This window comes from Phoenix dactylifera, chromosome 5 (genome assembly GCF_051530095.1).
Source record: "Phoenix dactylifera cultivar Ajwa chromosome 5, Ajwa_hap1_PhDact_Kaust_v1.1, whole genome shotgun sequence".
In the NCBI taxonomy this organism is placed as follows: domain Eukaryota; kingdom Viridiplantae; phylum Streptophyta; class Magnoliopsida; order Arecales; family Arecaceae; genus Phoenix; species Phoenix dactylifera.
In genome coordinates, this window is record NC_143194.1 from 19,773,848 (window position 1) to 19,787,018 (window position 13,171).

General features: G+C 39.5%; 1 protein-coding gene and 1 long non-coding RNA gene across 2 annotated transcripts; one reads left to right on the top strand and one right to left on the bottom strand.

Annotated features, from left to right (window-relative positions):
* Positions 1 to 2,300: 2,300 nt before the first annotated feature.
* Positions 2,301 to 4,595, top strand: LOC108511637 (uncharacterized). The gene is made up of 2 exons (XR_015987067.2): positions 2,301 to 2,604; positions 2,837 to 4,595. It is a non-coding gene; the product is annotated as an uncharacterized LOC108511637 (long non-coding RNA).
* A 255-nt stretch (positions 4,596 to 4,850) lies between these two features.
* Positions 4,851 to 5,651, bottom strand: LOC120111562 (transcription factor ILI3-like). Its single transcript, XM_039128853.3, has 2 exons — positions 5,430 to 5,651; positions 4,851 to 5,322 (listed from the first exon to the last, which is right to left on the bottom strand). The coding sequence occupies exons 1-2, from the start codon at positions 5,529 to 5,531 to the stop codon at positions 5,167 to 5,169; spliced, it is 258 nt and encodes an 85-aa protein (XP_038984781.1). The 5' UTR covers positions 5,532 to 5,651; the 3' UTR covers positions 4,851 to 5,166.
* Between the last annotated feature and the right edge of the window lie 7,520 nt (positions 5,652 to 13,171).

Genomic DNA, 13,171 nt, shown 5'->3' on the forward strand with positions numbered 1-13,171 from the left:
TAGACTGGCTACTAGATTTATTTATCCTGCCCAGTTTGCATGATGGTTTGTTCATCTTAGTAATCATATGCTAGCTTTTGTTGATTGTTTTTTGTTCTCCTTTCGTTGCACTTGTCGTGTGGCAAAGCTAATTACTTTCACTTTGCTGCATGTGTGCCTTCCTCTTGCATGAGCAAATTAAACCTGCCATATTTGTGATTTTGTTTCTTCATTGATCGGATGGAATCTATTAGACATTTTTGGTTTCAGTCCATCACTGTAGGTATATTTCATGAGTTCAAAGCCTTGGTTTCACCAGCATACCATATGGAACCACTGTGTTTCAGCTGGCTTTTCTCTGTCCCTTTTTTTGATCAAATTTAATTTTGGTTACTTGTCTACTTTTGATCGCCATGCTTGACTCTCTTGGCCATGGGCTCTTCGGACTTCGGAGGCAACTTTAACACATGCTTTTTAGTGTGGCCAACAATCAAATCAGCTCCTTCGGGAGCATCTCTGGCTTGTGCTACTGTCTCCGTCTTCTGCTAACCAGCTCCTTCGTGTGCAGGGGTACCCATATCTGTGATTACGCACGAAACTTTTTAGCGATCACATATAGATATATGTCCGAATCGGATTTCGGGCAAATTTTATTATTATCCATGCCCGTCGTCTTAGATCTATTGTGGGTGGTAAAATCAGTCCTATTCAAGCCGGTTCGGGTCAAATATTTAATACAGCGGAATAAATTGTCATTCCTACTCACCAACTGTTAGTTGCTACGATTATTTGATTGTCGCATGATTATAGGCTTTAATCTTATCCGGAGATGTCTTCGAAATATCCTTAAATTACTGTTTTACAGTCTATTAACTTGAAGCTGTTGGGGTTGGTCCTGTTAAAACAATAGCTTAGCCTGTGCCTGTTCGTTGATCACGCTTATGTGCTAATTGGTTCCCATTTCAGCTATAGTTTTTCTTTGGATCATTGTCGGGGCAAATTTTACCATTACCGGACTAAATAAAATTCATTGACTAATATATCCTCGTGGATTGAGAATGTTAGTGCTCCCAATATATTTCTTCTATTTTTTCATCAAACTCAGGAAGCAACTTGAGAAGTGCTTGCCTTGGCGGAGCGGCTAGGTAGCGACCAAAGATGGCGAGGTAGTGATGGTGATAGCAGTATTGTGGTGGTGGTGGAGAGGTTGTATAGAATCGAACTAAGTGGAAGCAAGAGAGATAAGGATTTGAGTGAGCCGTTGACGAGGGATGGAAGATATTTGAGTGGTCACGATTATAGGAATGAAAATTGTTGTGATGGTGGTAATGGCAATAGAGGAGAGAGTGAAGGTGATGGTTGAGGTGTGGGTGGTGAATGCTGCCACAATGATGATGGTGGTAGTAGTGGTTATGGTGATAATAGATGTAGGGGTGGTGGCACCGCTGGTTGGGGTAATGGAGGTAGTAGGGTAGAGTTGAGATCCGCCGAAAAAAAATATCATGTAGAATAAACTTCGGACCTAATTAGCTTATATTTCACTAATTTTTTAAAAATAGAAGAGAACATTGGTTATTTTGAATGCATAAGAAAACTGAGGATAGGGGGTCACTCTTAGTGTTTTTAAAAGTTCTAAATAAGCAACATACATTGATGGAAGGTAGAAATTACAAGTGGGTGTTATCTATGCCTAAATATTGAGCATGCATCATCCAAGAATTGAATATGAAACCTTTACTTCATGGACAAACAAGTGCTACCAAGAGATAAAGCATTTTGAAACTTCACCAAATAATTTTTATACCTTAAAAAAAAAAGTTTGGACACCGAGCATGGCTGGACACAATTACTTTTTTGTTAAATAGTAATCACATAATCTTTGAAAGGTAGCATTTTATTGTTTACATTTGAGAACAAATGGAAGCACCCTAGTTTACCTTAAGCTTGTCTTCTTGATATACTTTGTTCGCATATGGATTCATCTTTCATTTTTTTTAAGTGACATAACCATGCTTACAATAAGATGAGGATATTTTATTTATCGATTTATGTTCAATATCGAAATTAAAATTAAATTTTAATTATTCGAGATTTAGTGAAGTGGTATTGAATTCATCAGGTGACATGAAATTAAGAATTGTAAATACTTGAGGAGAAATCTGTGAGAAAAATTCAGAATGTCTAAAACATCAAAACTTGAATTCAAGGCAAGCTCCATCCTTTTCATCAATTAAAAACCAACTCTCTCGATATGAATACGATTCGGAAAGCAGGGACCATGGGGTGGTTGCAAGCGGGCGCAGGTCTCGGGGCATCCGGGATTCTCATGACGTGGACCGGACCCCACGTGTAGCCCATCATACCACAGCACCCATGACACGTGTCAGCAGTCATATCCACGTGGCTCCCACGTGCCTCTACGTGCTTTTAATAGCCCGCGCTCACCCCCTCCCCTCTACACCCATCTCGCCGGCAGGCGTCTCCGCGCTATCGATCCATCCATAAGCCATCTCTTCTCGTCCCTCTCCGGGGAGCATCGAGTGGCCTCACAATCTCTCCGATCTCCATCGGACGGATGGAATCGACGAAGAAATCGGCAACAACGAGCTTTTCCCCTCTTCTCGGGTATCTTGTCTCTCTTTGTTTTGATCTTTGCTTTTTTCCCCCCTTTCCCAAGTTCTACCATCGTTTAATTCCTGGGTTATTATTTCTTTTATAAATTCTTCTTAGACTAGATCACATTTTTCCACCGATCTCTCGTGTCTGATTCCAATTTCCGGTCAATTCCATTATTCCTATAGCTTGGTGCTCTTGATACTTGAATTGGATTTATCAAAGCTGAAATAATTTTGGGCAGTATGGCTACATGGTTGGCATGTTTCCAGAACTTCGATAAAGGTGGACTTAATTAGAATTGGTCGACAACCCGATCCTTCCGAGCTTCAAGTGGATCGGCCCCATGGCCATATTCATGTTCATATATCATGTCACGGTGTCCCATGATGATCTTTTTATTTCCTTACATATATTATATTACGTCGATTGTGAGGTTTTTGATAAAATATCGCCCACATGCAAAAGTAATCTTACGCATGCACATAAGAATTTTATATCAAACATCTACTTGCTACAGTGTAATGCTCGTCTGTTTGTCAAGAGCAAGGTGATACGACGGATGCATGTGATTCCATCGAGCATGATTTTTTTCCCCCTAATTTTATTTTGAAATGTAGCAGCCATGTCATAAATTTAAGAGATGCAAACTAGTTTTTTTTTTTGAAAAATGCATTTAAAATATCATTAGCAGCATGGTATGTAAGGATAACATGTCAGGATTAGATAGATAATACCAATCAGACATCATAATGATTTTTTTGTCTTCTGTACGTTCTTGTCTACAGTACTTATAACTCGTAAAAGACTTTGAATTGATTTGCATAATAATTTGCATTTTATCTATTATTGGTCTGATTTCAACTCCAAGTTTTTAAGTATTTAACCACGCTAACCACTACTGTATAAAATCGACACCCCCAACGAATTACACTTTCTCGTGTGCATTAGAAAATTAGTGCAAGATTCCATGTATTGCACTGTTCCGAGTCTGAATCGGAATACTAGCGCATGATTTGGAGGATACTTATAAAATTGATATACACCCTATGTATTGTACTTTTCCTGGCGTGCATCAGACGACTAGTGCAAGTTTTGGAGCGTTCTTATAAGATTGACACACCCTTTGCGTTGCACTGTTCCTAATGTAAATCAGAATACTAGTGCAAGATTTGGACGGCACTCAAGAGATTGACACCCCCTATCCATTGCACCGTCCGTCGTGCGATCCACAGAACTAGCGGAATACGCGGCAGGGGCGTCACGTCGTCCTCAACTTGGGGTTGATTAATTGGAGACCCGGACCGTTCTTTCTTGACGATGCTTTGAGGGTAATTTAGTAGTTGAGATCTCCCTTGGAGCCTCGAGAAAGAAACATCCAACGACGTCATAGATGCTGGACACAGTACTGCGAATATGATGACGTGGTCCACCTGTCGGGCGGTGAGGACCACCTTATCGATGCCGGGCGATAACCGCCACCAGCGAGAGCCTGATACGCTTTAATACTCGTGTCCGCCGGGAGACGTGCGCACCGGGCTACTTGACGTCGCCGATACCTCACTGCCGTTGGATTGCGGTGGGTCCCGCTGTCCTCTCGCCCGACACGGTGCGTAAATTGCTCCTTTGTCTCTGCTCCGAGCCAGGACCGACCTCATGCGATCGAGTCCTTTCGTCTACAATGCCTTTTTTTGGCGAGAACTAAGGCTTTGTTCACGAAACTACTCATCTAGAGGTCTCGGAGTATACGCCTCTAGTTTGATGAACTTTTTTTTTTTTTGTTTGTTTTCTTAGTTTATTTAGATGACTCTGAGCTCTAGAGTCGCCTGTGAAGTGGTTCTCAAACTTCGATAGATCGCACTTCTTCTGTCTTATTTTATCGGAGATACGTTGGATCCTACTTCGAGCCATAAAGTTTGACTTCCCAGTTCCCATGGTTTCTCTGCAAAGTGAGTACAGGGGTACATTCCATGAATAATATTATATATGGAAGATTTCTCTCATATGAAGCATTCGAGGCTGCCCTCTGTCTTTACCTCCATGTAAGTCTGGCATGGGATTCTATGTTTGTAGATCTCGATCTATTTTTTAGCCCCACAAAGTCATGCTAGCTAATTAGTTTAGTATTGTCTGACTTGGTTCTTAATTGATGCAAACTCCTATGCTTTCTACATAACTCGGTTCAAGCTAGCTAGCCCACTGATTGGCTTTGCTATTAAATTGGGCACACGTACTTGTATATTTCGTACACCATATGCAACCAAAAAACGAGATTACATTGTGGGTGTGGTTAACTGGAAATACAAATATCGACTGCAACACCAAAGGAAATCCAATTACATAATACTTTCTCCATGGTCGGTTGGTTGTCATGGAAGAAGCAACTCAAGCCAGACCAGAGAAATGTACAAGAAAATGGAGGGTAAGCGAGAGTACTACAAGCTCGTCAAGCAAAGGAACGGTTTCCTACTAGCTAATGCTTTAGTTTATGCTCGGGTACACCATATATATATAACCAGGGGTCCGAGAGAATACTATAGGAGGAGCAAAAACAGCAGGCAGACTAAACTCTTCCTAGGACCTAAGGAGGCTCCTGATGATCTCAGCCTGGGGGCTGTTGGAGTCCATCGTAGCTATGAGGTCGGACAGCCGGTCACTTAGGTCGTCCACCTCCTGATGCAAGCTCTTGATGTAGCTGCACGTCTCCTTCAGCAGCTTCGACGCTGATGCCTATATGAATGAAACACAATGACTGTGTTAATAATTAGTAGCTTCTGAAACTTGAAAGGAAGTAGGATCACCTGAGCCTTTTGCTCAGGTGGCGGTGGTTTCTTTACCCTGCCTATGTTCCGGCGACGGGACTCGGGGAGCAGAGTTTGGAGCTTGGAGATGAGCTCATTGATCTCCTCATCCGTGATCCTCCTCCGGCTCGACGACATCTTGATAGGGGACCCAAGTACGAGAGCGAGAAGAGATGGGAGGAAAAGGTGAGAGAGACTGAAAGGGAGTGAATTTAAAACAACGGAGAAAGACAGGAGAGGAGGGAGGTGGTTGGGGGGAAGGGGGGGGGGGGAGGGAAAGGGAGGAAAGAATTGGGGAAGGCCTCTGAAAAACCAGTTAGCGAGAACGTATATTAAGAGAGGCTAGAGGTCCTACATGTCCCCCAAGGGTTCTCATGGTGGACCCACTTTGTTACAAGACCCGTGGGCTCGGAGCCTACTTAAACTCGTCCAATTGGTCTGGAACATAGCATTTTGAGGTAAAAACACAGGCAATGTGACCTTAACTCGGTCACTTAACCATTTCACAATGTACCCAAAAGATGCCTTCTGTCTCCTTCTGTTTTAGTGCACCTACTCTCCCTTGTCCTTAGCATAGTCATGTCATTGTGGTATTGACATGTTCCTTAACTTTCGATCCAAAAAGCCACTTCATTAGGGCGGAAATTTAGAGCTTTTCTCAATCCGGAACCTCCTTGCAGTTTAGGGTAGATGATGGGGAATTAGAGAAAGGAGATTAGGATACGGTCTCTTGATGTGGCATAAATCAAGGGACCATGAATCCACGTGGTTGCCCTATGCCTTGACTTTGGATCCATGACAAGACGGTGGCCGGTCTCCGCCCTCTGGGACGAAGCCGCCGCAATGTCGGCCACAACGACCAAGCCATGTGGAGGCTCTGAATTTATCCACGTGATCGGGTGAAGTGGCGGTGGCCCATGGGTCCCATACTGCTTGGTGGGCCGGGTTAGCAGGCCCACGGGCTATAATGAGGCCAGGTTCACCGTAATGAGAATGTGTGGTGGTGGTTTAGTTAGTGGTTGTGTTGTGGGGTGGGGGGAGTGACACCATGTCTGGAGGGAGAACTTACTCCCTGTCAGAGAGAAGGCCAATTAAGGTGTGCTGGGGGACATGGCAGGGCCCATTCATTAGAGCAGGGATTGGCTTATAAGAAAAGAGCAGGTACAAACACTACAGAAAAATTAGGTATTGTCGATGCTTTTTAATATACATACCGACGTGAAAAAGCGTTGATAGTTTTATTTCCGACGATTTCTAAAGCGTCGCAAAAGTGCCGGCTATGCTACCGTCGAAAACTAACTTAAAAAGCATCGGTAGTTAGATGCCGATGCTTATAAGCGTCGGTAGTTAGATGCCGATGCTTATAAGCGTCGGTAGTTAGAAAAAAAAAAGCTGGTACAAAGAAGGGGGGTTTACGTGATACTGGAAAGAGATCCAACTCCAAAAGAACAGGAGTCCCTCTCCGGGCTAGGCATCAGATGCCCATGTGATGAAAAGAGACATGGCATGGGTAAAGTGGGAGAGGTTCTCTTCCATTCAGTACTACCTATATATATTACATGGACTGCCTAACCATTCCATCCCCCACACTCACATGCCCTTCTACTTCACAAGCTTCTTAGAGACAAGGAGCAAACAAATATTTGGGGGAAAATAGAAACTGAGTAATGGGACTCTGAGAATAAGACCCAACTTAAAAAAGATATTTCTTTGTGAAGTTACAAGTATTAGGACACCAAATAAAAACAGAAGAAAGGGGTTAAATGTTAAAATATCTAGAGAATCATCGAGTAAATGATAGAAAATTTTTTTTGGTAACCTAGCTGCGGAAGCAATAGAAGAGGCTGATTATCTAGAGCCCAACAAATCATGCCAAATATTATATATTGGATATATATGACTTCCATATTAGCATCACTCACCCTAATAACACCACCCACATGAGTGAATACAAACGACACTGATATCTCATCAAATTAATAGATACTAAAACAAGAATGATAGAGAATTGTGAGTAATTTGCAAAAGTCATTATTTAATTATTTTTTAGAGAAAATTACTTGTCTAATCACTAGATACAAATACGAGAAATAACCAATGGTCAAAACAACGATAATCTATATAATTATGTACGGCTTCCCTTAATTTTGTGGATGAGCTTGTCTCTGTGAGAGAGAGAGAGAGAGAGACGTGCCTTTCTGGTCTTCCCTCAGACGTGATACAACTACATACCGTGGGCGACGTTGCATGGGCTGCCCCCATGCATGGCCACTCTCATGTGGTCATGTCCTAGGGTCACCCCAGTCTTCTGCTCTCTCTTTAAACTTTACCCACCAGTGGAGCTGGGGGTGTCCGTGGCTGTACCTTTGGATCTCTCGGGTGGGCGGTGCAGGCGTTGAACCCACACCAACCCCCCCCAAAAAAAGTAATACCAACTGCCTTTGGCGGTGAGTATTTTATTGCTTTAACTCCCTTGGCGTGCGTTTAACTTGGCCCCCCTGATGTCTCATGACCACCTCTAACTGTAGCATTTTAGCCGGAGATTGTGGCCGTACCGACCGGTTTGAGTCCATCATTTATTTATTTTTATTATTATTATTATTATTATTATTTTGTCCTTCAGTGGCTTACCCCGAACGGATGTGCATATAGCCTACAAAATATTGCGCAAAGATATAGGCACAGTCCCGTAGTCTATACAGGAGAACCTCGAGAGAGATGAGTCGCGAAATAAGCAACTCAGTTTGCAGCACCATTCACCTCCTGATATATATGCATGGTCTGATAAGAGTCCATCATTTTTTTGAAGATATATTGCATGTTTACATTTGGATTCTCTAACAAAAGTGTTGCACTTGACTCGTGGAATGTGTCACGCTTCAAATTGAGGGGCAAATGCTTGTTAGGACCGGTGCTAGGTAGAAGAAAACGTGATCCATTTCGGCTTTGATCTTGGTTTGCAGGAAACTAGTCTAGTAATTGAACCATGTCCCATGGCAAAACTATTGAACATGACAAGTTTATCATGAAGTTTGTGCAGGGTTTAGTTCAAGTAAAATTTGTCAGCACAGCAGGCCTAGGCTTTTTTGTCCAGCTCGAGTTCCATTGACCATCGTTATCAACCTCACTTTTTTTTTATTTTTTCTTTTTTCAAAGAGCCAATGGCGACTCCACGACCTCTCTAGATCATGTTCTGGCCCTCTTGGTAGGGGTGTCCACTTGCTAGAAGATAAGATAATGGTATCTTGGAAATTGTTTTGAGCCAAAGAGGGAGTTTTACATCACCAAATCTTCTATGTATCCTAGCATCTAATGATAATAGAGAGAGAGAGAGATCATAGCAGGAGGATAGGACAAAGTTAGTGTACATGGTGCATGATGCACGGTAAAGCTGTCTATTGATACATTTTGTATAGAATGAGCTTCGGCAGTAAAAGTACATGTTTCATTTTGTAGCAGATGGGAGCCCCACATCGGCAGAAACCGGCAGCTGCACTTGAACAAGTTCGAATTTTCTATAAACTAGAGTCTAGCAAGTGCGACGCGCATGCCATAATTTTAGAACTCTGAAATGTGAGAGATACAAATGTATGGGATTTGAGAGATTTTTGCTCATATAAAAAAAAAATACCACCAGCATTGAGTGAAGTGCTAGGATTAATTAATTGCTATTGTTCTTTTCTCTTCCATGTTGGAAAAAGAAACTTATGGATGAGATACAACGAGATTTATTTATTTATTTATTGTCGAACTGAAATGCGGCAGCTTCAGAAGAATTGGACTAAAAGCCATTCCCATTGTATATTAATAGAGTTTCCGCACCAATATACCAGGAGGGCTGATGGTGGACTTGTTATTCTGTTTATTCAAGGTCAAAAATTTTTAGCAAAGAAAACAGTAAGTCATTCACGGGATTAACAGTGCTTGTTGGCATGATATAGTATACCATGTATTCAGTTCGCAGGAGAATTTATGTGACAACTCGGGGGTGGATATCTTATCCCTCTACTGTCCTATGGAGTGAATGTGCAAAGTAACCTGCATATCTAAAGATGCAAAAGAAGCAAGAAATTCTATATTAGCTTAATTTGTTGCTTTTCTTCTTGTTGCCGCTTGACGGGTGGTAGCCTGCAGGCATAGGCAGTTATTTTTGATGTATAAGAAAAGTTGGCTTTGTTTGGTGGAAGGATGGGGAGGAGGATATACTAAAATGTGGCAAATAAATGATGTGGACATACTTGCTAAGAATCCCTTTTTCACTTATGTCATGAGAAGAAAGAAAGGAGATGTTGATGATGATGGCGTGCAAGCACAGCTTAATTTAATTCATTGCTGAAAAAGAAGAAAAACTTAATTTAACCCGTAGAAGATGCCTGCTAGCCTGTTGGCTAGTCTCTTTAATTTGCTTTAGGTCATCAGACTTGGGATGGGGACTTTGAGGGGCTACCTCATGCGGTGGAGACTAGGTTAGAATTTTCTTGGTTAATTAATCACAGGAAAAGAATGAAAGGGTCAAGTGGGGATCATGGACCGTTTGATTGATGGATGAGTCGCCACATGGGAATGTGAGAGCCACATTCATGCCAATCTTGAGTATAAGAACACACCCAACGAATGATTAAGAGCCAACCCCAGCCTATAGTCATATGAATTTATTTTTTTTTAAGACCCCCAACCTTAAAAACCTGCACAAATATGGTGCCTAACAATATTAGGGTGATAATTGGAAATAAAAGAGAAATAATTTTAGTAATGTTCTCTTAAATGAGAAATTGGAGGAAATCAACAAAAATAAATTTTCTGAATTTGTATAATTAAATGACCACAAAACCTAGTAGGAGGTACAAATTTCTTTTATATTGTATAAGATCTAAGTGGATAAGGGCGGCCGGACGGCCATTGGGTAGTTGCAACCACCTCAAACAGCCACAACACCTCCGGCCGGTAGCCGTTCAGACAGGGTTTCTCCCCTCTTCTTCTTCCATCCTTTCTCTTCTCCTTTCTTTTTTTAGATATGAGCTTGGGTTGGGCCAAGCTCTTTGTTTATATATAATATAAATAAATAAATAAAATCATTTCTTGAGCTATGAGTTGTTGTTAATGGATACATTCAGCTTTCACTTCAAGAGATGGTCAATTTTAGAGCAGAGAAAATCATTGCCTATTGCATGAGGTATCCTCTTTGTCATGAAATTAACAAAGGAAAAAAAGGAAGCTCTTTTTTTGTTGGGGGATTCATTCACTTGGATTTTGCTTCTTTTAGCTAATTGATTTTCTAATAATTTTGTTGTAATTGTTGAGAGGAGGATTGTGGATGAAGTGAGTAAGCATGATACTCTAATAATTTTTGGGGAAACCGGAAGCGAGAAGACCCTGGTGAGTTTTGTTTTTTTTATCCTTCTCATATGCTTATTGAAGTACATATTTTTGTTTTTTTATGGTTCACATGCTAATTTTCTTTTATTTCTGTGGATTTTTTTTTTTCACTTTGCAAAGACTAAAGAGTAATAAGTTCTTTGCAAAATATAACATAGTGTCCTATATGAATGAAAAATCTAAGCATCTTGAGAGAAGCGAGCGGCTCTATGCTAATGTTACAGCCCACACATTTTGCATCACTATATGATCACATCTATTACTTGGGTTGTACTTTTCAATTTGCACCGTGAACCATCTCTGACTAACATGGTACTGAAAATGAAATTGTGGAGGATAACTTCAATAAATTAGGCACAATATCCATGACCATAATATGTTAAATTATTTTTTTGTGAAACACACTTTCATAATAAACTTTTAAACCTCCCCATTCCCCCTTCCGTCCCCCAAACTCATTAAAATTTGGCTGCTTTCTGTATTCTTTTCATTATATTCTGCATGAATAATGAAAAAATTGCTTTATGAGAACTCTTGACATGTTTTCTCATTTGTTGCTGAATTCTTATTATTATTATTATTATTAACATGCTTGTAGAAGCTCATGCTTGCTTCCATAATTCTTGCAGAATTGCCACAGTTTTTATGTAATACTGGATTTTGCAAAGATGGGAAAGTTATTGGCATCACCCAACCTCGGCGGGTTGCAGCTATCACTGTTGCCAAACATGCATGTGGTGGACGAATGTGGTAAAAGAATGTAATGTTGAATAAGGATTTAGAATCAATAAGTTTACCAAATTCACTTTTCAGGTACAATCACAAGCATTTCCCTGGTCTCTCCTGTCCAATGCGCCCACACATGGATGAATTCTTGTTATAACAAATCGGGTAAAATTGTAATTCACACCAAAACTACACTGAACTGCAGCTAGGAACAATGTACATCATATGCATACAAACATGTGGTTCAATGAGATGCCAACTTTCAACAGCAGTTAAAGAATTGTTTGTTCATTAAAATCATGTGGTATGTATCATGAATAAAAAAAGAAGATATAGTAAAGAAATCATACTAATAAAGAAAAATATAGCTTTTTTCTTTTCAGCATCAAAAGGCACTGTAAAAAGAAATGTATGTCCTTTTTTTTATGTCCAAATACATGAGACTGGTGATGTCTTCACGAGCAAAAGAAAACTACTATGGATGCAATGTTGATTCTTACCAACATCAAGTTTTAAATCAATGGAAATTTGATAGAAAATTGGTACAATGCCAGGCCTTTTAAGTAATATGTGGAGTAAAGTCATAAGCCAAATGTGGTTCACAATGATGCATCAACTAGCAGAATCTTCAAATTAAGATAGAGATATTTGATAGTTACGTAAGGGAAAAAAAAGATCCATACTTGAACAACAAAATAGGGCAAAATACAACAAAACTTTTTTAACTTCCGAGGAGAAACATTTTGATTCCAAAAGTTTAAAAATTTTCAATTAACACCCCAAAAGTTTTATTTTTTTGTGTTAATGCAGTCCATCCATTCATCTGGCCCCTGACATCATTAATGTACCTTTTTTTTTTTTGCTGAAGAATGACTAGTTCAAAAGATGAGAATCCTCTTATTATTAATCCATTATAATGACAGAATTTGTTCAACTTATTTCCATCATCGAGAATTCTGCTAGCCTGACCGTCTTTTCCCATGCCTTGGCCTCAATTATTTTTCGGTGGAGCTGCAATAGCTAACCATTAGCCCTTTAGGGGGCGTTTGGTAACTCCAACAGGATCACCGCGGTGATCTAAGATTTCCGATGATCCGAATGCTAGGATGATTTGATCTCTAGTGATTTAAAATCAATGTATTTGGTAAGTCATGGTCCAGTGATTAAAAATCTCCGGGTATCCAAGAGTAACTTGTTTGGTATAGTACAGGGATTCAAGATTACCGACCATGTAATACCACAAATACCCCTGGTATATTTTAGATGGATTTTTTATGTGTTTTTAAGTCTCATGAATTAAAAATATAAGTCAATATGCTAATTTCTATAATAGCTCCATAATTTTGTCACATATTCTACTTTTAGTAGCCCTTATCATATATTTATTAATCATATAAAATATATTATAATAAAATATTAATATATTTATCAATATATTAATTATTAATATATTCTAAAAAATATATTTATTACTCCTATAAATTATTAATCTTAAAAAAATATGTTATTTTTCATTATAGAATTAATATTTTTAGTTATACTTATAATAAATTTTTTAATACTAATAATTATTTTGATTAGAAAAATAAGGTAAATAGGAGTAATATATTAAATATTTTCATTATATAAATATAAAATATAATAATATATTTCTACTATAATTTAAAATTATCCTT

What these genes read in the sequence shown, in the direction of transcription:
- LOC120111562 (XM_039128853.3), bottom strand. Translation starts at nt 5,531, where the DNA reads ATGTCGTCGAGCCGGAGGAGGATCACGGATGAGGAGATCAATGAGCTC. An exon ending in GTCGCCGGAACATAGGCAGG is followed by an intron (nt 5,323 to 5,429) that starts GTAAAGAAACCA and finishes TCATTCATATAG; the next exon opens with GCATCAGCGTCGAAGCTGCT.